The sequence below is a fragment of the Suricata suricatta genome, chromosome 16 (genome assembly GCF_006229205.1).
Source record: "Suricata suricatta isolate VVHF042 chromosome 16, meerkat_22Aug2017_6uvM2_HiC, whole genome shotgun sequence".
Taxonomy (NCBI): Eukaryota; Metazoa; Chordata; class Mammalia; order Carnivora; family Herpestidae; genus Suricata; species Suricata suricatta.
The window spans coordinates 46541132-46565984 of NC_043715.1; the positions used below are offsets into that span (position 1 = coordinate 46541132).

At 54.3% G+C, this 24853-nt stretch overlaps 3 protein-coding genes across 6 annotated transcripts; 1 reads left to right on the forward strand and 2 right to left on the reverse strand.

Annotated features, from left to right (window-relative positions):
- Positions 1–233: 233 nt before the first annotated feature.
- B3GNT8 (UDP-GlcNAc:betaGal beta-1,3-N-acetylglucosaminyltransferase 8) lies at positions 234–2160 on the reverse strand. The gene is made up of 2 exons (XM_029924498.1): positions 2043–2160; positions 234–1681 (listed from the first exon to the last, which is right to left on the reverse strand). The coding sequence occupies exon 2, from the start codon at positions 1647–1649 to the stop codon at positions 456–458; it is 1194 nt and encodes a 397-aa protein (XP_029780358.1). The 5' UTR covers positions 1650–1681; positions 2043–2160; the 3' UTR covers positions 234–455.
- Positions 2161–4624: 2464 nt separating this feature from the next.
- Positions 4625–10028, reverse strand: DMAC2 (distal membrane arm assembly complex 2). 3 transcript variants are annotated; one of them, XR_003904007.1, is made up of 7 exons: positions 9947–10028; positions 8520–8716; positions 7121–7201; positions 6491–6627; positions 6234–6396; positions 5526–5775; positions 4625–5095 (listed from the first exon to the last, which is right to left on the reverse strand). XR_003904007.1 is itself a non-coding variant. In XM_029926151.1 (6 exons), the coding sequence occupies exons 1-6, from the start codon at positions 9962–9964 to the stop codon at positions 5598–5600; spliced, it is 774 nt and encodes a 257-aa protein (XP_029782011.1). In that variant the 5' UTR covers positions 9965–10028; the 3' UTR covers positions 4625–5597. The 3 variants fall into 3 exon arrangements, 1 of the variants encoding a protein (XP_029782011.1); XR_003904006.1 differs by having other exon boundaries at positions 5510–5775; XM_029926151.1 differs by having other exon boundaries at positions 4625–5775.
- Positions 10029–12429: 2401 nt separating this feature from the next.
- Positions 12430–15263, forward strand: ERICH4 (glutamate rich 4). 2 transcript variants are annotated; one of them, XM_029925450.1, is made up of 3 exons: positions 12430–12542; positions 13121–13353; positions 14588–15263. In XM_029925450.1, the coding sequence occupies exons 2-3, from the start codon at positions 13180–13182 to the stop codon at positions 14810–14812; spliced, it is 399 nt and encodes a 132-aa protein (XP_029781310.1). In that variant the 5' UTR covers positions 12430–12542; positions 13121–13179; the 3' UTR covers positions 14813–15263. The 2 variants fall into 2 exon arrangements, with proteins under 2 accessions (XP_029781310.1, XP_029781311.1); XM_029925451.1 differs by having other exon boundaries at positions 13226–13353.
- The last annotated feature ends 9590 nt before the right edge of the window (positions 15264–24853 follow it).

The following is a 24853-nucleotide window of genomic DNA, read 5'->3' on the forward strand; positions in this document are numbered from 1 at the left end:
AACTTTAGCAAGCTGGAGGGTCCATTTCAGCAGCCAGGGTGGGGGTGGGGATCCTCCAGAGATCTCCCCTCGATGGGACAAGACTGCTGTTCAGCAAACTGGCCAGGAGGCCAGCAGAGCTGGCCCTGCCCAATACGGGTGGGGAGGGCGTCTATCGTGAATGCCAGGATGCAGCTGGGCTCTGCTCCGTCAACTGCTCCGGGGCCCCACAGGCGCAAAGACCACTCCAGGCCTCAGAGTGGGGAGTGCGTGTTACTCAAAAACAAAAAGTAGACACAGACAGTCCGTTCCCTCCTGCTGCCCCATCCTCTAGGCCCAGAGGACCTAGGAGGGGCTCAGGCAGTCCTGGTTCTAGAATTCCCCCTTCCCACCGAGGCCCAGAAGGAGAGACCGAGTGAGAGACAGGCACCGAGGTGCAGGCCAGGAGCGCCCTGGCCTCCTTGGCTCCACCAGGCTCAGCACTGCAGCCGAGGCTCCTGCAGCTGTTTCCAGAGCCGAACGCTGCCCTGGGGGCTGAGGGGCCGCACGAGCAGCAGGTCCCGGAGAGCGCAGGGGTCAGTGGCGCGGTCTGCTGGCCAGGCCGTGAGGAAGCCTTTGTGGTCCCTTGGTGCCAGGCCCAGGGCCCGGAAGCACAGGCCAATGTAGACGTCATCGAAGGGGAAGGGGGCCACACGGGCCGCTGCCCGTAGCAGCCAGGGTGCCAGGCGCCCAGCGATGACATAACCACCGCCACTGGCGTAGGCCGGGTAGTCCCCTTGAAAGAAGGACGGAGGCACGTAGAAGGGTCCTCTGGGCTTCCGCAGGGGTTTGGCCTGGGTAAAGACCTCCCCCAGGTAGAGGCTTTGGGCCCATCTTGGGGGCAGGGCCCGCAGGTGGTCCAGAAGGGCCCGAGTGTGCACGAAGGTGTCATCCTGAGCCTGCAGGACGAAGCTCACGCCTGGGCAGTGGCGGTGCAGCCAGGCCAGCAGCAGCAAGTCTTTAAGCGTTCGATTGAAGGGGACGTCGAGGAAGTCCCAGAGGAGCAGGTCACTGTAGCGGCGGCTCTCCCAGGCCACCAGGGAGCTTAGGTCAGGCCCCCTCTCACCTTCTGGTGAGCCCAGCAGGAAGAGCAGCCGGACTCCAGCAGCTGGACTGCCCCACGTTTCCCTCACGGCCTGTCGCTCTGCAAAGCGGCCCGGTTCCGACTTGACGGCCAACAGAAGGTAGGGGACGTCGGTACCTGAGCATCCGGCCACTTGGCTGCCACCACTTCTGGGCAGCCATGGTGGGAAGCTCCGGCAGGCCGCCGACAGCAAGAAGCGACGGAGGTTCTTAGGGTAGGAGGCGAAGTCCGGGATCTCAGCAGCAGCGGCGGCCCCCCAGGCCCGGCAGCCCCCAGCCTCAGTACTGTCCCCACTGGGCAGGGACCCCAGTCGCCACTGCTGCTGATTCCAGTAGGCAGAGAGCAGCGGGCCAGTCTGGCCCAGACGGGCAGAGAGGTTAGCTGGCAGGGTGGGGTCGGGGGTGGCTGGTGTGGGGCCTGGTGGGGTGCCCTGGGGTCCCCGGTAGGCCTTGCTTAGCCAAGACTCAGATGTCCACTCGATGTACACCTTGAGGCCCAGGAGCGTGAGCAGTGCTGACAGGCAGAGAAGGCACTTGGGGCAGCGCATGACCCAGCCCAGAGAAGGGGTGGCTGCAGGAGCTGCAAAGGAGCCACGGAGGCGTCTGGGGTGCAGGGATGGGCCCTAGCAGTCCCCCCCAGCCCCTGTCCCCGCTCCTCTCGGCCCCAGACTGGCTCTTCCCAGTCCATGGCCTTGGAATTCAGTTCCCATTCGTACTGACACCGTGCTCTTTCCCCTCAGCCCAGCCCTGTCCACTGCCCTGTTCCGCCAGCAGCCCCACCCAGGGGACTGGGGCCTTGGCCATTCCAGCCCCCTTGGTCCCCTCATCAAGCGTCAGAATCCCGGGGTCAGCCCTTCCACCTCCTGGAGACCCAGCCTCCCTCGCCCTACCATTCCCCACCCCAGGGAAGGGGAGCCAGCGACTTGCTCCCTCCTCTTTACCTCTGGGTCCAGCTCCCGCCTGCGCTGGTCTGGTCCGGGGCCTCTGGTCAGGCCCTCCCTCGTCCCCTCCCTTTGGCTCTTGCCGACCTGCGGTGCAGCCGACTGAGCCCAACCCAGCCAGTCCGGAGGGGCGGGGAGGGAGGCTGCAGGGCCCCAGGGGCCGGGAGGGGCCGGGGCGGGGCCGAGGGAGGAGAGGAGGGGAGGGGCAGGGAGGGCAGGAGGCCGACCTGAGGGATGGGGCTCTGGCGTGTTGGGGCTGGTTTTCTGGTGAGACAGTGGAAAGGTTCAGGGTGGCCAAAGACAGATGGGGGACCCAGCAAGGCCAGGCAGGGAGAGCCAAGGGCCTGGGAGAGCCTGAGGGAGGGTGAGGCTGAGGGCCAGGCCTGCGCTTGGGCTGGGTTGTGCCAAGATGGCCCAGAGACAGGCAAGAGTCCCAAAGTGGCAGAGCTGGGAGGGGAGGTGGGCGGCTGGCGCCTGGCCTCGGAGGCGGTGGACCGTGCGGAGGGGATGGGTGGGCCGTGCCAGAGATGGAGTGTGTTGTGGCCACTGGAGTAGGGGTGGGGGTGGGGAACGGGCCAGGTGGGTAGAGGAGGAGGGATGGGGAGACCTCAGGGGCAGGTGGGGGAAGAGAAAGGAGAGATGGAGGTGGAGGCAAGGGAAGAGGGCCGCAAGGAGAGAGGGAGGGGAGGGACATGGAGACAGGGAGTGAGGCACAGGGTAGCCAGGTGCCCCTGTGCAGGGAAGGGAGAAGTTAGAGGCAAGTGGGGGACCCTGGGGTGGGACCAAGAAGAGGGCGCCTTCAGAGAGCCAGAGGAGAGGAGAGGTGAAGGGAGCTAGGGAGGAGCCCGAGGGGACCTGATGGAAAGGGAAGGGGTGGGTGAAGGGGGAGCCAAGCTAGAGGCCAGTGGAGGGTGGGGTGAGGGCATCCACGGCCTTGGAGCTGAGTTGCCCAGGCACCTTCTCCACCCTCCACCCCTTTGGTGCCTCGGGTCTGCCTCACGGGGCGGGATCCGTCCCTCCCCTGTCCCCCACCCCAGCCCTGCCCACAGCTGCACCCTGACTCCTGGAACACTCACATCCGGCCCCCCGGGGACCGGAGAGTGTCTGCGTGTGTTTACGTCCCTGCCCTCCCGGGGCCTCTGTCGTTGGGGCTGCAGCAGCTGTCTGGGGAGGCGGACAGAAGACCAGACCTCCTGGGACCTTGGCTGGCACCAAGGAGCCCGACCTGACCCGCTTCTCTGATCAGCTCATCCTCGGCCCCCTATGTGTCAGCAGCAGTCTGTCCCGAGCTGATTGCCTCCGCCTAAGTCTGAGTAATGGAGCCCGAGGGAGCCACGGGAGCTCCTGGAGGCTGAGCGCAGAGGAAGTGCCCAGTGTTGACGCGACGAAAGGAGGAGGGGAAGCGGACAGCCAGGGGCAGGGCCCAGCGCCCTGGAAGGGTCTTCCCAGCAGGCCTCCCCCACCCCCCACGCGGGGCTGGGAGGGGAACCTAGCTTCCCCCAGGGGTGCTGAGGTCCTTCGCCAGGGCCGATGCTGCTGCTTCTGGGGGTGATTGGAAACCTCAGGGTACAGTTTTGGTTGTTACGGAATGGGAGTGGGGAAAGTCCATCATGGAGAGCGACTGGAGAGCTGCCTTCCTGTGGAACAGTTTCCAGGGGAAGGCTGCAGATCAAACATGAGCAACCCAGTTCAACACTGACCTCCCTTGGTGCTGGGTCCCCCCTCCAGATGAGTCAGGGCGGCTCTGGCTGCTCTCCTGACTGCCAGCTGAACTGGAGTCCAAGTTCCAAGTCAGCCGACCCGCGAGAGCCCTCAGAACCACCCAGCTGCACTGGCTAACTCGTCACTTCTGGCTAAGTGCCCACGGACCCGTGAGCTCGGCCCCTCTGTGTGGTATCCACCCTCACTGGCCTCGAAGCCTTAGGCCTATGTTTGCAAACCTTGCAATTCTTCTCATGTAGAAAAGCTGCTCCCCCTGGGTCCCAGTGAGCGTCTGCTGCCGGGAGAGCGGGGGATTGACCTTAGTATTTGTGGGTTGGGTGATAGCAGGGGTGCTTGTAAGGACCATGAGGATGAGTAGACGCCTGCTTCCAAGGCCTCTCTGCTCGGGTGAGGTGAGCACAGGGCTTAGGTATCGGAAGCTGCGGGGCTCCTTGGACATGGGGAACAGGTTCGGGTGACTTGGGAGTGTGAGATCGTCTGTTTCTTCTGGGTCCAACCAGACGACCCCATTCCAGATTTCAGGGTCCCTTGTGTACCGGTCAGCACCTATGCCTGCACATAAACTTGCCACAGCTGGGCATCCAACCATCATAACTTGGCAACCCACAAACTTCCAGGCTGTTGTCAGATCTGGCCCCCCGAAGTAAGAACTTTGGGTGGGGGGCAGTCATGGAGGCCCCCCACTTCTCAGACCCTGACCTGAGCTGAGCAGACAGACCCAAGCCCGGCATCGTCTGGGAGCACTCAAGGGCACGCCAAAGAACGTGTCCAGCACCTATGTTTAGAATGGTCACTTCAGCCACGTCGGTATGCCAGTGCTGTATCAGCGCAGACCCAGTCAGGAGCGAAGCACCACACAGTACACTGAGCAGGTGAAGTTTAATGTAAAGAATTACTAACTTGAACGGCAAACTGAAATAACAGGGGACTCGCCGGTAAGGTGCCTCGGCATTTACTGGAAATTCCCCCGGTGGGGTGTAGGGGGGAGTCATTGGCAGGGAGGCGTCTCGGTGGAGGCACAGCTCTGAAGCCGCCTGGGTGGGTGGGGGTCCCGGGCAAAGCTGCTGACCGCTGGGCACTCAGGGAGCCCACCCTGCAGTCAGCACACGGGTCAGGAACCAGGAAGCCCACCCTGCAGTCAGCACACGGGTCAGGAACCAGGAAGCAAAAGCCTTCCCTCCTGGAATCTCTTGGGCGCCCTCTACTGACAGACGCTTCCTGCTGCTTGGCAAAGGCGAGGGATCTCAAAGGCCCAGGTCAGTTTAGCGGGGACACGGCGGGACTTGGGGTGCCGTGGGCATCCAGCGAGTGTAGGCCAGGGATGCTGTAGCCTGCAAGGAGCCGGGCAGTGTCACACACGGAAGAACTGTCCCCGTACCGTGCCAGTAGTGCCCCTGCGTCAGCCAGGGTCCCGGCAGGAAGCAGCAGCATGCTCAAGGATACTTGGAGAAGAGTCTCTGGACGCAAGAGCAGAGCTCTGTACATGCTAGTGGGCGGGTATGGGGAAACCACGGGGGGGGGGGGGAACACAGCTCCTGGGGCTGCTTCCCCTCCCCCCAGGCCTGAAGAGGCAGGAGGAAGTGACTCTTGGAACCCAGGAGAGAAGCCTGTGACCTTTCTGCCTAGGATGCAGCCAGTCACAGCCCCTGGGGTGGGGAAGAGGTACCCCAACCTCCCCTTCTCCCCTCTGACCTGACGTTGCCACAACCATCATCCCACCCTGACCCCATGCCGAGTGAACCAACTGGATGCCAGGAGTACTGGATGCCAGAAGTACGGGGCACCATCCACAGGGCTCTGCTGAGATCCAGCCTCAGCGTGGCGGGCGGAGAGCTAGGCAGGCATGGGGCTGGCCGGGTCCCGAGACTGCTCCTCAGGCCCCAACTTGAGGCCCTGGGCCCAGTCGGCCCCCAGGACCTCGCAGTTAGGAAGCATCTCTTCCACCAGGATCCGAGTGAGGCCCGGGTTGGACACAGCAGGGAGGTCCGAGATGTCCAGCCTGCGGAGGTTCCTGAAAGGAGGCACCGAGGGGGCAGCCACGTCAGGATGGCCTCTGTGCGGGAGCGGGGGAGGGGGGCACCAGCCCCCACTGCAGCCCCCACCTCCTTAGCTGTAAAGTCCTTCAGGGTCCAGAACACACTAGAGCAGCTCAGGGACACGACACCCACCACGTTAATCCCAGCCGGACATTCTGGCTCCTACTATTTCCAACAGTGTAAACGTCATGGGGTCTTTGTTGAAACCAAAGGCAAGAAAACCCAAGTGTCCTTTCCCTCTGGCACAGATGCGCCGAGACTGCTCATCTGTGCTGACCCTACGCATCTCCAGATCCGTCGTGGAGGCGGGGACACGGGGACTGCCTGACCGGCCGCTCCCCCCCCCCCCCCCCCCCCCCCCCCCCCCCCCCCCCCCCGGGGGGGGCCCCCCCCCCCGGCCCCCCCCCCCCCCCGGCTTGAGGCGAGGTCTCACCAGAGGTGGTGGAGGCAGGCAAGGCCCCGTTCAGAGATGCGGGGACAGCCGGCCAGTGAGAGCTCCTGCAACGAGCTGGCCAGCGGGTGGAGGCGGCTGAGACACCAGTCATCCACGTGGGGACAGTGCTGCAGCCACAGGGACTGGAGCTCCTTCAGGGCCACTGCAGGGGGGCGGGAGGGACGGCACTGAGGGCCTTTCTGGAGCTCACTGCCAAAGGGAAAGCGCCCGGCCCTGCCCGTCTCCGCCGCACTCACAGAGGCTGTCCAGGCCTTGGTAGTTGATGGCGCAGCCACTGGCATCGACTGCCTCTACGGGCACCGCCTGCAACTTCAAGAAGTCCAGAGAGAAGTGGCCACGCTGATTTGGCCGGATCCACTCCTTGCCCTGAAACCTGTGGGGGGGGGGGGTGTCAGCAGGGCACCCACCCTCCCCAGGCCAAGAGGACGCTCCCCAGCCCTGGGCGACAACATGGTTCTGTGGCATCTGGTGCATTCACTCTACGTCAGGCCCTGAAAGTTTTCATGGGAACAAAATGAGGGGTGGATGCATAAACATCCTGTTTCAAAAAAAAAATAAAGGGGAGAGAAAACAGGAGGAAGGGAAGGAGAAAGGAAGGGGTGAAGGAAAGAAAAGAAACCCTGACTTTTATTGAGCACGTGCGCTGTGCCAGGCCCGATCCAAGTGCTTCAGTAGCAAAATGGCTTTGAATCTTTGCAGCCAACCCTGCAGCCTGGGCACAGCCACGGTCCCGTTTTACAGTTGACAGAGCAGAATGATGTTCAGGAAGGAGCCCTGAGCCCTAGAGCCAGGAGGGGCCGGAGCCCGGAGCTCACGGAGTCAGGAGGGCTCAGGGACTGCTCGCCGCGGACACGGTGCCGTCATACCTGACCGCACCTCCCTGCTTCAGGATGAAATAGGCGCCTGCGACGTAGGGACCATATCGCTGCTTGATGTAGATGAAGGGCCTGTGGGGAGAACAGTAGCTGAGGGTGCGGTCCGGAGGCACCACTGCCCCCTGCCATGCCCAGTGCTGCCCAGAGCCCACAGCAGCAGGACCGGGATGTGCAGATGGACAGACTGACAGTCTGCAAGGTATCTATTCAGTGCTGGGCACCAACACAGACCATGGTCCCTGCCCTTCTGAAGCTAATTTACAGAGGGAAACAGGTAACAAACCAGGAAGTTAAGGGCAAATTGCAGAAAGAATCCATTCCATGACGAAGGACTGACGTGGAGTGCCTTGGGTCAGGGGTGGGGAAGCAGAATGCTACTTTATTAAGAAATACTTCTTGCAGGAGGTGACGCTTGAGCAGAGATTTGAGTGGTGGGAAGAAAGGTCGAAGGTCAAGACAAGAGCCTTCCAGGCCAAGAGAACAGCTAGTGTAAAGGCTCAGAGGCTCAAATTAGGATGGCAGAAAAAATAGCCACGTGGACACCATGCTGGTGGGGGTGAGGGCAGTAGGGGGAGGGTCTCAAAGCTTAGATTTTAGGCCTGGGAGTCTAGCTTTTATTTTAGTTGCAATAGGACACTGAGGGTTCTAAGTTAACTGGTGTTTTCTATTTTAGTTTCTTTCTCTCTTTTATTAAAGTTTATTTATTTTGAAAAAGAGGAAGAGAGAGAGAAACCCAAGCAGGCTCCACACTGTCAGTGCAGAGCCCGATGTGGGGGCTTGAACTTACAGAACTGTGAGATCATGACCTGAGCCGAAACCAAGAGCCCAATGCTTAACTGACTGAGCCATCCAGGTGCCCCTCTATTTTTAGTTATTTAAGAGTCCGTCCTTTAGACTGGAGAGGCAGAAGGGGACCAGCTTAGGAGACTAGTGCATTAAACCTAACTGTAAAACAAAGGGGCTCAGACCAGGCTAAAACAGTGAGGACCAGTCACAGCTGGTCACATTTGGGATGGTCTAGTATTGTATTGGTGGGCTAGGTATGGAAGACACGAAGAGTCAGGGATGACTCCTTAGAATGTGGCCTGAAACACTGGGAACAGTGCTGCATTTTCTGGGATGGGGAAGGCTTGGGGGTGAGCAGACTTTCTTAGGGGCAAGTCGAGGGTTTGCTGTTCCCCATGGAAGTTTGAGGTGCCAGCCATCTCTTGAGGTGCCTCCAAGAGATGGTGGGCAGCAGGTCACCATGTGAACTGGAGTCCTTGGGGGAAGATACAACCCCGAAGGGCTGGTATGGAAGTCACACGCTGTCCAGGAGTCGCAAGGGGAGGATCTGAATTCTCCCTGGGAAGTCCCCAGCAGTAGGGTCTTGTTGGCCAAGGGTTCTCACCGATTTTTCTGGTTCACCTTCATCACCTGCTTTCGGAGCAGGTAGTCCCTGAGAACCTCGACGTCATGGAAGCGGTCAGCCAGGAACCGGAGCAGCGACCTCCCCTCCTTCTGATTGCCCTCCGGGGCCAGCACCCTGCTCGGGCCACGGATGCCCCTGGTACCCCCATTCCATACTCTGGCCACCAGGTGCAGGGACTGGGGAGGATGGGAAAGGAGAGTCAGAGCCCGATAACCCTGCTCTTGGCCCATGACCTGTCCCAACACTGCTTCCTGGCTTACAGATTTCTCCTTTCAGAACTTTCAGATTCTGCTTTTGGGAACCCCCCCCCAATGTCCCTATGTTCCCCCCAAGTTCAACCCTAAATTCTCTCTTTGATTTGGCCATTCTCGGTCATCCCAATTCTCCCCTGATCTTTCTCAAACCCTTATTTTTGTCTATTATCTGACCTCTTAATTTCCCACAATATATCCCCTTAATTTTATCCCATTTTCCCTGGAGTCTTCCTAAATAACCCATTTTTATCCCCCCCAAATATTTTTAAAGGTTTTATTTTTAATTGATCTCTACACCCAATGCAGAGCTTGAACTCACAACCCCCAAGATCAAGAGGCCCACGCTCCACCGACTGAGCCAGTCAGGCGCCCCTCCCCAAAATAGAATCTTAATTTTTCTCCAAACCACCCTCAATTTATGTCTTCAATTTTCCTCCGGTCTTCTCTTAGCCTGCCTCAATTTCTCTTTCTGCTTCAACCATTTTTTCTCAGTAATTTGCCCAAATCCTTATTTTCCCTCAAAATTCCTAGGTCCCCAACGTCTCAGTTTATTTGTCCCTAAATCCACTCCTTAATTTTACTCAGGTATTCCTAAATTCCTTCCAGGAATATCGCAAATTCTCCCCTTAATTGCCCCCAGGTCCTTCCCTCGGAACTCCTAAATTCATCCTTTGTTTCCTGTCCTCCATTCCCATCATCCCTTTGCTTTTCCATAAAAATCCCTAACTCTCCAACGAGCTCTCCTCACCTGTATCCTTTGGTGTCTCTCCCTAGAATCTCAAATCCTGGCTTCTCCAATCCCTCCCTAACTCTTCCTTTGCGGGTCCCACTCTCAGTGCCGGCCACGGGATCCTTCCCTATGATTGGCTGGGTGCGCCATTTTCGGAACACACTCCCTGCTTCCCCATTGGATTCTCCCCGCTGAGTTCCCGCCCCACTTTCTCCCTAAAGCACCACAGCTTTCTGTGACTCAAACCGGTGCGTCCCGGCGCCCAGAGGCTGCACTGTCTGCGATTCCATCGCGAGCCTTAGCGGGCAAGACCTACTGCTGTCTCTTGCTCCTTGCTCCCTGGGTGTTGACAGAAACCCCGAAGGCGTCAAGACCGCAGAGCTGACTTCAATTTGGGGGCTCTCGGAGATCCGGTCACTTACCGCCCTGGGCGCCGCCATTTTGCCGGGATACGTAACCGGAAGGGGCCGGTTTTTCTTAGTCCACCCGCTGGGTAGAGCCTGAGATTACTTTTCCTAGGGCGACGCCCCCTCTGTTTTCAAATCTTCTCTTAAAGGTGCACGCACTTTTTAATCTGGTTTAGGGATTCCTGGCTTCCTCCCAGCGCCATTTCCATGGTCCTTACAATCGGACTCTGCAGCCTTTTCCTAGGAGAAAGCGGGTAGTCCTTCCTGGTAGAGTGCCCTCCCTCCGACTGTACTCAGCCCCCGTGAGCTGCTTTCTTTCTCCAGCTTTCATTACTGACTAGGAAACTGAGGAATTCTTTACTCCAGGACCCGGGAAGGAAAAGGTCTAGTGGGTAGTGAGGTTAGACTTAAGGCTAAGAGAGAGGAAATCTCAAGACAAGTACCGTGATGTGTTTGCAATTTTAGTTTGGAGTTCAACGCCATCTCTCAGTGTGAAGATTCAATATAAAGTCTTGTGGATAGAAGTATTCGTTCATTCATTCACAGATATTTACTGGGCACCTACCACGTGGCCCACTGTTTTGGATACTGGGGTTACCATGGTGAACAAGGCCGACCACGCCCTTATCTCAGGGAGTCAACTTTCTAGGGCCAGGAGAGGATTGATGAGAAACAAAAGAATAAGCAAGATAATAAGAGGCAAATAACAACAGGCAATATAATAGGCAGTGACTAGGGCATCAGTAAAAGTCTCTCTGAAGAAGTGATATTTAAGTGGAAGTGAAGGATAAGAAGGAAACAGCCATTCAAAGATCGTGGGGGAAAGGTGGTCCAGAGGCACAGCCAGTGCAAAGGTCCAGGAGTGGGAACCAGCTGGCAGAGAGAAGTAGGAGACTAGGTCAGAGAGGCGGGCAGGAAGCAGAGCGTGCTGTATTCATTCTCAGGGGCATGTCATGATATGATTTATTATTTTTTTCTGAATAAACACAGGTTTAATGATCCATTTCGTTGTACAGATAGCTGTAGAGACTTTATAATCCCGAGTATACAACCATGCAACACAGACTAGCCAATTCTTTTTTTTTTTTAATGTTTATTTATTATTGCGACCAAGACAGAGTATGAGAGGGGGAGGGGCAGAGAGGGAGACACAGTATGAGAGGGGGAGGGGCAGAGAGGGAGACACAGAATCTGAAGCAGGCTCCAGGCTCTGAGCTGTCAACACAGAGCCTGACGGGAAGCTCGAACCCACAGACTGTGAGATCATGACCTGAGCCGAAGTCAGACGCTTAACCAACTGAGCCACCCAAGCGCCCCCCAACTAGCCAATTCAGGGCTCTAGCTCATGGACAGCAAGAGCAAGCAAGACCTGAGCCGAAATCAGGAGTCGGATGCTTAACTGACTGAGCCACCCAGGTGCCCCTGATTTACATTATTTTATTTATTATTATTTTTTTATATAATCTATTGGCTCTTTTTCTTTTTTTAAAAATGTTTTATTTATTTTTGATACAGAGAGAGACAGAGCATGAGAGGGGGACGGTCAGAGAGAGAAGGAGACACAGAACTGGAAGCAGGCTCCAGGCTCTGAGCTAGCTTGCCAGCTAGCTGCCGCACAGAGCCTGATGTGGGGCTTGAACCCACGAACGTGAGATCTGACCTGAGCCGAAGTTGGAGGCTTACCTGACTAAGCCACCCAGGCACCCTATTTGCTCTTTTTCTTAAAAAATATTTCTTTTCCTGAGAGAGAGAGAGAGAGAGAGAGAGAGAGCGAGCAAGCAGGGGAGGGGCAGAGAGACACACACACAGAATCTAAAGCAGGCTCCAGGCTGTCGGCACAGATCCCAAGGCAGGGCTTGAACTCCTGCACTGCGAGATCATGACCTGAGCCAAAGTCAGATGCTTCACTGACTGAGCCACACAGGTGCCCCTGCTTGACATTTTTTAAAAGGCCATTTCTGCCGGGTGGCGAACAGAACTTAGCCAGTAAGGGTGGAAGTGGGGCCAGCAAAGTCCCGGCAAGAGATGAACGGAGACAGGAGCGGGCATGGGGCAATGGAAAATGGTGAGAAGTGCTCAGATTATGAGTCTGTTTTGAAGGTTGAGACAGTAGCTCAGGAAACTAGAAGGATGGGAAAGCCAATTATGGAGACAGGGGGACTGGGAAAGTGACAGGTGTGAAAGGGCAAGAATGGGGGGCTGAACGGTATCCCCCCACTCTACACACGCCCCTCCAGAATTCGTGCCCTGGTCCCTGGAACGTGTGACTCTGTTGTTTTACATGATGAAAGGAAGGCAAGGTTAAGTTAAGCATCTTGAGATGTGGAGACTATTCTGGATGGTCAAGATGGCCCCAATGCAATGACAAGGGTCCCATCGGACAGAAGACGGGGGGGGGGGGGGGGGGGGGGGGGGGGGGGGGGGGGGGGGGGGGGGGGGGGGGGGGGGGGGGGGGGGGGGGGGGGGGGGGGGTAGGTCCCAACTGAGAGATGTTTTGACCGTATTCACCTCGCGTTGGCTGAGACATCTAGGTGATCTCCTGAGTGTGCGCCTGGAGCGCGGTCCGGAGGTCAGAACTGGAGTCAGAGACCCGGGGACCATTGGCAGTCAGGTGGGATTCGAACACCCTGGGTGGAGAGAAAGACTGGAGCAGAGGGAGGCCCACACCCCAGTCTTTTCCATGGCAGGGCCCACGGGATAGCGATGGTATCTGTGGGCAAGTCAGGGGACAGCAGAGCCTGGGCCCTGTGGCGCCTCAGCCGAGGAATCATGGCTTGGGAGTCACCCCTGGCTCCTCTGGGGCACTAACTGGAAAGCCCTGGGGGGCCCACGTGGGGAAGACAAGGTCCAAGTCAGAGAATGGAGAGGAAGGAAGTATGGAGGCTGAAGAAGAGCAGTGGGAGGGACCCAGCAGGGGATGGGACAGATGAGGCCAGGCATCCACAGACCCCAGCACCCACGAGGGGTTGGGCTTGAGAAAGGCTCAAGAGGGTGGGGGTTTTGGCGTCCACCAGAGCGGGTGTGGCTGGGCCCTTGTGAGCAGAGTTGAGGTTAGACTTTAGAAGGAAGAATACCCCCACGAGGCTGCCAATTCTTACCAGAGAGTGGACTTTGGAATTCTGTTCCAAGCACCTGCTCCCCCCCCACCCCTGCCCTTTGCTCCCCCCACTTCCCCTGCCACCTCCTCAGGGGACTGGGTCATTCTGGACCTTGTCACTTCTGCTCCTGGCTGCCACTGCTCCGAGACTATGGAGCTGTGGAGGCAACTGAGGCAGGCGGGACTGGTGCCCCCAGGATTGGACCCACCTCCCCCGGCCCTGATGGCGCCCCCGCCAGTGAGGAGAGCTGGCCAGACCCTCTCGTCCCCACGGGTAGAGGGTGCAGGTGCCAGGGAGAGTCTGCTGTGGATCTGGGAGGAACTGGTGAGTGAGGGTTTGAGGGGCAAGAGACAGGGGCAGCGGGAGGCAGGTGGTGGGGACGGAGAACTCATGTGTGAAGCGGAATGAGTGAAATTGCAAAGGGGCCAGAGATTGATGGACAGAAATTAATAGACAAGAAAAAAAAATCCAAGGAATTAAGAGACAAGAATAGAGAAACAGAGAAAGAGAGAGGCAGGGAGAGAGACATAGCAAGACCCAAAGAGTGAGAGCCAGGAGTAGAAGAGAGACTGAGACAGAGAGACTCATAAAAAGAGAGACAGAGACAGAAAGCAGAGATTGAGAGCAACTAACAGAGACAGAGACTCAGATTAAATCTGAGACAGAGAGATGGAGACAAGCAAAGGCAGAGGCAGAGAAATAGAGACGAACAGAAAGGGGTATGGAAAGACATAGAGACAGACAGACAAGGGGGATAGAAAGCAGAGACAGGTAACAAGAGAGAGACACACAATAAGGGAGGCACAGAAACACACAGAGATAGTGAAGGATAATGAAGTGGAGAGACAAGGATGGGGGAGACAGAGGCAGAGATCAAGAGACCCACGTGCTGCGGGCCTGGCTGATTAAAGAAGAGCTTCCTTTTTTTTTTATGTCTTTTATTTATTTTTGAGAGACATAGAGACAGTGGGAGCAGGGGAGGGTCAGAGAGAGAGGGAGACACAGAATCTGAAGCAGGCTCCAGGCTCTGAGCTGTCAGCACAGAGCCCGACGTGGGGCTCGAACCCATGAACCATGAGATCACGACCTGAGCCAAAGCCAGACGCTCACCTACCGGGCCACCCAGGCGCCCCATGAAGAGCTTCCCTGTGAATTGTATTAAAGATGATAAAGTGATAGGTGTAGAGACCACTCCAAGGGGGAGAGAGAAGGGCAAGTGGGAATTTCTAAGCGAAGGAGAGGGCGGGGGTCAGCGGATGGAAAACCTCAGGGGGCAGTGGGGCATCTGGCTTCACCGACTAACAGGATTCTCGCTGGAGGCAGGCCAGGGAGATGAGACGGGACCCGGCAGGGATCAGACGTGGAGGAGGGGAGATTCTTGGTAAAACTGGATTTATAAGGAAACGCACAGGCCCAGAGAGGGTTTAGGAGCTTAGCTAAATTTGGTCAAACAAAGAATCTTTGCCGGGACTCCAGGAGGTTGCGGGGGGGGGGGGGTGCACTCTGACCCCCTGCCCTCCGGGGCGGGATGCCCATGCCTCCCCCTTCCCACTGGCAGTGGTGCCTCCGCCAAGTGGACATCCAGCTGCTGGGCCAGCTGTGCAGCTTGGGGCTGGAGCTGAGGGCGCTGCGGGAGGACCTGGTCACCATCCTGGAAGAGGAGGAGGAGAGCCTCGAGGAGGAAGAGGAGGAGGAGGAAGAGGGGAAGCAGGACGAGGGACACGTGGAGGGCTTCTGCTGGGCCCCAGGTCACCAACTCCCCGACTTTGAGATGACCATCTGAGGCCCGACCAGGCGCTTGCGATTGACACATGAATGAGATGCAAATTTATGCAAAGGAGGGGGGATTTGCAGGTCAAATCAACCAGCGGTCCTGGATTTGGAATCAACCCCTGTTTTGGAGCAAATACATTCTCGAAAGATGTCTGCGCAGAAATGGAAGGGCCGGCCTGGGTCCTGGGGGTGCGTTTGCAGACGCTGCGGGAGGTTTGTGGAGAAACTAGGCGTATGTGCCGGTGGGTTGCAGGGGAGACGTGGGTCTTTGCGAATAGGATGGAGACACTCGCAGGTGATCAAGGCTGGCCTCTGGCGGCCACGCCCCCAAGTGGCTGTTGAGCACGTGGCTAGGCTGAATTGAAGTGCGCTGGACACGTGACTACAGATGGACTTTCAAAGGCTTACTATGATACAAAGAATATTTATGACATTTTAATAAACTAAAATTTTTGTTGAAATGCTATTTTCTGCATAATGGGATACATAAAAATATTACTAAAACTAATTTCTCCTGTGTATTTGAGAAAATTTTAATATGGTAAAATGTATATAATAAAATTTTAGCCATTAAAATGTTTATTTATTTATGATTTTTTAATGTGTATTTATTTTTGAGAGGAAGGAGAGACAGCATAAGTGGGAGAGGGGCAGAGAGAGAGGGAGACACAATCTGAAGCAGGCTCCAGGCTCTGAGCTGTCAGCACAGAGCCCGATGCCGGGCTCGAACCCACGAACCGTGAGATCATGACCTGAGCCAAAGTCGGTAGCTTAGCTGAGTGAGCCACCCAGGCGCCCTGAAGTGTTTGTTTTTGAGAGAGAGTGTAGAGGCGCTGAGAGAAAAAGAGAATCTTAAGGAGGCTCTGGGTTGCCAGTGCAGGGCCCCACTCGGGGCTTGAACTCACAAACTGCGAGATCACAACCTGAACCGATATCAAGACTTGGATGCTGAACTGATTGGGCCATCCTGTTGCCCCCATTTTAGCCATTTCTAAAAAAATTTCAAAAATGTTTATTATTTTTTTTTTCAGAGAGACAAAGTGTGAGTGGGGGAGGGGCAGAGAGCGAGAGGGAGACACAGAATGGGAAGCAGGCTCCAGGCTCCGAGCTGTGAGCACAGAGCCCGAAGTGGGGCTCGAACCCACGAACTGTGAGATCATGACCTGAGCCGAACTTGGATGCTTCATCGACTAGAGCCACTCATGTGCCCTTCTCCAGTTTTGTTTTAGGGGGGCTGAGTTCCCTTGTCCACCCCCGTCGCACTGGCCTTGAATAAAAGTCTTCTTTGCCCCTTTGCTTTGTCGGTGGAAGTTTTGCTCTGACACAGCCTGCCCATGTTAGCTGAGTGGCATGGGGCTCACAGCGTCAATCCTTAACCACATTTTCAAATCTTCCAATTTCTTCCCTTGCTCCATCCTCCACACCGACGTTTCCAATCCCCCCTCCCCACTCCCTCCTGAGTTGGTGTCCAGAGGGGGAGGTGGCCTGACTCCCCAGAATGGGGCCCCAGGTTGCCTGGTAGCTGGAGCCCGTCCCTGGGGTATGAGAGCACGCGAAGCGCAGGGCACTAAAGCACAGGGCTTCCCAGAGCCCTGGAGGGATGGCGGCCGGCGGCCCGGCTCCAACAGCGTTAGAAAGCCCACACGTTTCCACCTCACCCTCGAGGCGCAACATCACACAGATTTTAGAAGACATTCTGTCATAAAACACTACAACTGTAGGGGGCGCCTGGGCAGCTCAGCTGGTTGAGTGTTGGACTCTTAATTTCGACGCAGGTCATGATCTCAGGGTCGTGGGATGGACCCCAAGTCGGGTTCTGCATTGAGCATGGAGTCTGCTTGGGATTCTCTCTCTCTCCCTCTTCCCTTCCCCCTGGCTCCCACGAGTGCGCGCGCTCTCGCTCGCTCGCTCTCTCGCTCTCTCGCCTGGGTGGCTCAGTCTGTTAAGTGGCCGACTTCAGCTCAGGTCATCATCTCGCGTTTTGTGGGTTTGAGCCCCGCATTGGGCTCTGTGCTGACAGCTCAGAGCCTGGAGCCTGCTTCAGATTCTGTGTCTCCCTCTCTCTCTGACCCTCTCCTGCTCATGTTGTCTCTTTCTCTCGCAAAATAAATAAATAAATAAATAAATACATACATAAATAAAACATTAAAAAATTTAAAGCAAAAACCCCATCACAACTCTAGTGGACAGCGGATCCCTGCACAGTCAGCCACCTGTGCATCCGCACTGGCATCACGGAACAAGGAAACCAGAAGGGGGGTGAGGTCTGATGGGCTGCAGCTGCACCTGACTGTGGGCCCCCGGAGCACAGTGCGGTCCAGGGCCGGCCTCCCTTTGGGCTCCAGCGCCCCTGCCAGGCCAGCCCTAGTTGCTGGCTGCCGGCTGCCCTCAGGAGCGGCGGGGGTTAACAGCCGGGGAAGGGGCCGCCGCCCAGCCAGGGGCCCACAGGGCACTCAGGGGCACTCAGGGCCCAGCTACTCTGGCTCTTGGAGAGACATTCCATAAGGCAGGAGCTTAGCACGTGATGTCCCCAGCGTTTATTTAAATTGGCAATTTCCATTCAATCTGTTTTCATCCCTAAATAGGATACAGACACCCACTTGCTTGATTTTGACCTTCATATAGAGAGGAAAGTATTTCTTTTAACTTTTTACTATGAAGAACGTAACCTACAAAAAGAAAGAATAACAGGCATCTAGACACCCCAGAGATAGAATTGTCATCATTTTTTCGGTCATATTTGTCATCTGTCTCTATCATGTACTAGTTTTTTCCCCCAGAACATGAACAAATTAATCACAGATCTCATAATACTCTGCCCAGGAATACGTCCACCTGCTTCTCTTCAGAAGACGTGCATCCCCCCTAATGCCATTGACAATACCTGGCAGAATTATAATTCCCTAACATCGAGTACCCCATCCGTGAGTTGTTCCAACTCTCCGACAAGTTTGTAGTCATTTTTTAGTTTTTAATGTTTATTTTTGAGAGAGAAAGAGAGACAGACAGAGGATCCAAAGTGGGCTCTGTGCTGACAGCAGAGAGCCTGATGCGGGGCTTGAACTCATGAGCCATGAGATAATGAGCTGAGCCAAAGTCGGAGGCTTAACTGACCAAGCCACTCGGGGCCCCTATCTTCTTTATTTAAAAAAAATTAAAGATTTTATTTTTACGTAATCTCTACACTCAACATGGGGCTCAAACTCATGACCCCAAGATCAAGAGTTGGGTGTTCCACTGACTGAGCCGGCCAGGAGCCCCTGTATATCTTCTTTAGCCACCTCTCCATATTCTTTGCAGATTTTTAAATTGAAATACTTTTGTTATTGAGTTGTGCATGCTGTTTGTATATTATAGATACAGCTTCCTTATCTGATGTGTGGTTGGTAAAATTTTTCCCCCATTCTGCGGGGTTTTTCACTTTCCTGATGGAGTACTCTGAAGTAAAAGTTTTAACTTTTGATGAGGTCCAGTTTGCTATTTTGACTTTTGTTGCTTGTCCCCAAATGTATTTTATGCCATTTTTCTTCAGCCAGGATCTAAACAAGGCTCCCACAGATACCATATGTTGTCACTCACAGGTCTAACAGGAGAAACTTAACAAGGGACCATGGGAAGGGCAAAGGGGGGGAAAAGAAAGGGAGAGAGAGGGAAGCAAATCATGAGAGACTCTTGATTCCTGAAAACAAACTGAGGGCTGCAGAGGGAGGAGGAAAGGGGAAAGGGGGTGATGGTCATGGAGGGGGGCACTTGTGGGGAAGAGCACTGGGTGTTATATGGAAACCCACTTGGTAATAAACTATTAATAAAAAAAATTTAAAAATTAAAAAAAACCAAGGGTCCCATGTCGCACGTGATATCTAGAAAGTCCTTCTTTTTCTAAAACCTTGACTGTGGGTAGGGCTCATGCTAGTGGTCTTTGGGCCTGCGTGTGTCTAGAAGATTTCTCTTGAGGCCTCTCTCTTGCCCCGCCAAGCGCCCCACTTCTGTGGGCAGGAGGGACAGCCTAGACTCCAGGCGCTCATTGCAACTTAGGGGACGCCGCACGTGTGCAGCTTGGCACATCACCGCAGATCCCGTCAGAGCCTGGACCGGAGGGTCAGGCTGGCTGTGGTGGGTTGAACAGACACCCCCCCCCCCAAAGATATGTCCGTGTCCCGGAACCTGTGGATGCAACCTGACTTGGGAAAAGTTTCTTTGATGATGGAATTAAGTTAAGGATCTTGGGAGGAAATCATCTTGGGTTAACTATGTGAGTCCTAAATCCAGTGAAAAGTGTCCTTACAAGTAACAGAAGAGGGGCGCCCGGGTGGCTCAGCCGGTTAGGTGTCTGACTCGATTTTGGCTCAGGTCGTGATCTCATGGTTTGTGAGATCGAGCCCTGCGTTGGGCTCTGTGCTGACAGCTCAGAGCCTGCCTGGGATTCTCTCTCTGCCCCTCCTCCCACCTCTCTTCTCTCTCTCTCTTCTCTCTCTCTCTCTTCTCTCTCTCTCTCTCTCTCTCTCTCTCTCTCAAAAAAAAAAAAAAGAGAAACAGAAGAGAAGACACACAGTGGAGAAGACCACGTGAAGACAGAGGCAGAGATCGGAGTGATTCAGCCACAAGCCAAAAAATGCCAACGGCCACCAAAAGCTGGGAGAAGAAAGGAACGGAATCTCTCCTAGACTCTCTGGAGGGAATGTGGTCCTGCTGATACTTGGAGTTTGGATTTCTGGCCCCCAACACTGTTGCAGAATAAACTTCCTCTTGCTTTAAGTTACCAAGTGTGTGGCAATTTGTTATGGCAGCGATAAGAAACTAACGCGGTGTCCTCCTCCGTGGCCAGAAGACGGTCCCCACGATAGAAACCGGGAGATCCATCTTCCCAGCACTAGGTCTCTAATCCCTCAGGTCCTGTGGGGCCCTCAGGAGACACCTGATGCCTATGGCTGCCACATCCCCAGCACTCCCCCCTCCACACCCCTACTGCTGCACCCTCCACCCCATTCTTGGCCTGAGCCCATTTTGCACAAGGACAGTCACAAACTCTATCATCCCTCCTGGATTCAGGCACAGGCACCTTCTGTGCAAAGGGGCTTCCCGCGCCCCCAGACCCTGGTGTCTGCTGGAGGGACAAGACCCAGACTCTCAGGGCAAGGAGCTCCTACTGCCGCCTCCCTTGGGGACAGCGTAGGGGATGGTTTTCACAGCCTCTTTTTGAGGGTAATTACAGATTTCTACATAGTCAATGTGTTTCATTGAATCTTTTGATGCTAGAATGATCTCCAATTTGGTCATTGATTGGGCCAAGAGCAAAATACCAGGTGACATTTTCAAAAGAAAGAAAATTCTCTCATTGGGGAATAAAAGACAGCCAAGTCTCACCATTTCTGTAGGTTTTTATAGCTAGAGTTGATGCGGAATTCATGTGGGGAGAGCACAGCCATTTTCCCTGTGAGGCAGGGCTGGCTGCGGAGGCCGGCGATCTGCGGAATCACACAACCGCTTAGAAGGGCCTGTGCCGGCTCTGATCCTCTGCTTTTGGCATCTTGAGATTACTAATGATTTTTGAACAAGGAGCCCTGCATTTTCACTTTACATTGGGTCATGCCACTTATGTAGCTGGTTGCCCAAGGAATTGAGTGATCATGAATTGATGGGCAAAATTTTGTAAAAAAGGGATGGGGCACCAGGGGCTGCAATATGTACTCTAGCCACAAGAGGGCGGCAGCACCACAAGGTAACCACGTGGGGAGATGGGGAGGCTCACCAATAGTTTGCCTTTTTCTTTCTTGTTTTTAATGTTTATTTATTTTTGAGAGAGAGAGAGAGAGAGAGAGACAGTGTGTTAACAGGGGCAGGGGAGGGGCAGAGAGAGAAAGAGAGAGACACAGAACTCAACATGGGCTCCAGGCTCTAAGCTGTCAGCACAGAGCCCAACACGGGGCTCAAACCCATGAACTGTTGAGATCATGACCTGAGCCAACGTCAGACGCTTAACCAACTGAGCCATCCAGGCGCCCAGAGTTTGCCTTTTTCTACTCTGTGTCCTTGTAGGTCTCTGTCTCCTCACATCGCTGCCTCCCACCTCTAGCTCTCAGCAGGAATGTTCTCCAGGCCTGAGGTACTTCAGAAATACACATTAATTTTTTTTTAATTTTGTTTTAGAGAGAGAGAGAGAGGCAGCATAAGCAGGAGAGAGGGGTAGAGGAAGAGAGAGAATCTCTTGGACTTGGGGCTCGATCCCACAAGTCTAGGATCATGACCAGAGCTGAAATCAAGTCGGATGCTCAACCAACCAAGCCACCCAAACACCCCAGAGATACACATTTTTGACTTCACAATCCAAGGTGGGAAGTGGGGGGCTCACAACTCTCTGGTCAAATATGAATAGCAATAAATAGATATAATAATGTCTACACTAAATACTGGTCTTAGGATAGAATTGCAGAGATGGGGAAGGGAAAAGAGTTTGCATCATGGTGATGGGGAAGAAAGCAACTGAGTCCCCATTTTCCAAGAGGGAAGTGAAAGATCACTAAGTAGCCTCAGACCATATTGAGCAGAGGTGACTGGGGGTCCGTCCGGGGGAGCTGGTGCTGTTCCAGAGAGATCTCCCTGGTGGGGCCCCTGACAGAGAAGCCAGGGCTTTCCCGGGATCTCCCGAGACAGAACACACAGCCACACAGGGCTTATCACGGCGACGACCAGTGTGGTCCCCACGACGAGAAAGACCGGCCCCCACGGCAGGAGGGAGCCGGCACTGCTGTGCTCACAGTGTGAACACCGGGACTCGGAGAATCATTGCCTGTGTAGCGGCAGTGGGGCTGCCTGACAAGTTCAGGTGTCCCTGGGCTGTAGCGCATCCGCATCAAAATGGTGTCTCTGCTCCAGCCAAGCCTTACACACCTGATTAAGGTTCATCCAAGAACCTCAAACTTCTTAGGTTTTTGTCCATATGACATATCATGGGGATTGACTTATTTCTTTGCCTCTCACTTTTTTGGGGGGGACTAAGGGGATGGAATTTAAACTCATAGTCCTCATTTGATTCATGGCCCAGTTTCATCATCAGTCCGTAAATGGCCTGCTTTTTTTTTTTTAGAGAAGTATTACTTATTTAATATTTTATCTACCTTCCAGAAAGATCTCTGTGTTGCAGTTACAGGTAGAGCTTGCTAGGGAAGCTGTTGCTACTTCCTGGACACAAAAATTGGGAAATCAACACCCTATTGGCCTAGGCCATAGCTCCCCTGCAGCCTCTTGGTAGCAACAAGATTGGACACCCCTGGCTCCATGGGCCTGAGTGCCGGGGGCACAATGCACACCCCACGACCCACTCTGCTCTTCCACACTGCACACGTGTGACTGCTGTCAACGAGCCCGGGAGTTGCTGTCTGTAGCTTGTCAGGTTTCATGGGCTTTGCCAGGGGATTGGAGGAGAATGAGGTAAGTCAATCCTGGCATCTCTCCTAGATCTCGCTGGGGCATCTCCGCAACAGAAACCCAAGACCTTCATTCCTCCCCCCTCCCAGCCTGGTCCGCCCTGGGTCTTCCTTTCGTTAGTCAGGGTCAAGAGCATCCTTCAGGTGCTCAGTTCAGAAAACATGGCATTATCCTTGATATCCCCACTCCACCGCCAAACCTGGGATCTGCCCACAAAATATAAATAGAACCCAAACCACCATCATTCCTAGTAAGGGTGTGGTGACAGTCTCCTGACTGGTCTTCCTGCTGTCTCCTTGGGTTCACCTTCTCGTACGTCAATGTCCCCACAGTAGGATCTCTGTCCCTCAGAGATGACTTCCTTCCAAACCCAACACCATTTCTCTTCTGTTCTGAGCCCTCCTGTTGCTCACATCTCAATCACACCAAAACCCAAAGTCCTCCCACAGCCCGCGGGCCCTAGGTTGATGTGACCCGGAGTGATGGCAGTCTGCTAGAAGACAAGCGTTTCCACCAGAAGGCCAATCAACTCAGCGCTTTGGCTGAGAAAGTCTCGCAATGAAGAAAATGTCAGCCAAATGAAACAGGGCTCTTAGTGATGCGGTCTATCTACCGCGTGGCCGGAGCTCCTGAGCTCCTTGCAGACGACCCTGTGAATGGCCCTGCCCTGTCTGCCCTGTGCTGCCCTTCCTTTCAAGCCATCCCATGCACCCATGTGCTCTGGCCACAGTGGCCTCCTGACCCTGGCCCCACACTCAAGCCAGCTCCTGCCTCCGGGCACCCACCCTGGCTGTTCCTTCTCCTTGGAATAATCTTCGTGCAGAGACTTACGTGACTGCTTCCTCCCAGCTTTAGGTCTCACTCAGATGTCACCTCCCCAAGGCAGGTCTCACTGACCATCTCCTAGAACAAGAAGGGTCCCCTGGTGACACCCTCACTCCTCTTTCACCCTGTTTTGTCTTCTGTTACACGACCTAGAAGACAGAAATTCAGCTTTTTTACATCTCTTCTCCCAGGTGTGCTGAGTACGGTTGGCGGTCCACACTGTCTCAGTCCAGGTGCACAACATCCTGGTGTGATACGTGTACATGTTGTGACATGATCTCCGCAAGAAGTAGAGCAAACATGCACCACCTCACCTAGTTACTAATTTTTCTCTTCGTAACTTTCAAGTACGCAAGCCGGCATTGTTAGCCGCAGTCACCATGCTGTGCATTATGTCTGCAGGACCTATGTGTCCAGAGAATTTTACCCTGTAGGGACCAGTAAGGGTAGAACCCTGGATTCACAATCACCTCACTTACTTGCTCAATGGCCGTGATGTTGGAGAGGCAAACCAGCATGCGGGCGGTGGAGGATTTACCTTGTGACCACCTTTCCTCCGCCCCACCACCCCCGGGTCTCAGGCAAGGTGACCTCCAACTGTTCTCTGTAGGACAGCACATGTCAGCGAGGTTGTGCCGTGTCTGACTTTCTCTGGCTGACTGCTGTCCCTCAGCTCAGTGCTTTCCAGGTCCTTCCATGTTGTGGCAGATGGCAAGAGGTCCTTCCTGTTTATGGCTGAATAATATTCCATTTATAAGGCCCCACCTTTTCTTTATGCATTTAACGCATTTGGGCAGTTGGGTTGTTTCCCTGTCTTGACTGTTGTGAATAAGGCAGCAAACAACATGAGGGCTCATAGATTTTTTTGAAATAGTGATTTCATTTCTTTTGGAGATACACCCAGAAGCGGAATTGTTACATCGGATGGTAGTTCTATTGCTAATTATTGGAGGACTCTCCATATTGTTTTCTACAGTGGTTATGCCAGTGACGTTCACATCAACAATGCCTTATTTTCCTTCATATTCTCCGTATCACTTACTCTCTCTTGTCATTGGATACTGACCACTCTAACTGTGGGGTGCTTTTATTGGGGTTTTGATTTGGTTTCCTGATGACTAATGATGTTGAGCACTTTTTCATGAACCTGTTGGCCAACTGTTTGTCTCCATTGAGAAAATACTTATTCAGCTGCTCTGCCCATATGAATAAGATCATTTGGGGGTTTGGGGATTTCTTTTTCTGTTTTTGCAACTCCATTGTATAATTTCTTTCTGTATCTTGGATATTAATTACTGATGAGACATATGATTTACAAATATTTTTTCCCATTTGGTAGGTCACCTTTTCATTTTGTTGATTGTTTCCTTTCTGTGCAGAAACTTTTAATTTATTTATTTTAATTTTTTTGAATTAGGCTTCACATCCATCACAGAGCCCAACGGGGGCTTGAACTCATGACCCAGAGATCAAGACCTGCCCTGAGCTGTGATCAAGAGTTGGAAACTTTGCTGACTGAGCCATCCAGGTGCCCATGCTGTGCAGAAGTTCTTAGTTTGTTGTCATTGAACTTGTTTATTTTTTCTTTTTTAAAATGTTCCTATATTTTTATTGAGAGAGAGAGAGAGGCAGAGAAAGAAGGAGAGAATTCCCAGCTCTGATAGTGCAGAGCCTGATGAGGGGCCCGATCACATGAACTGTGAGATCATGACTTGAGCTGAAATCAAGAGTTGGACGCTTGGGGCATCTGGGTGGCTCAGTCAGTTAAGCACTGACTTCAGCTCAGGTCATGTTCTCCTGG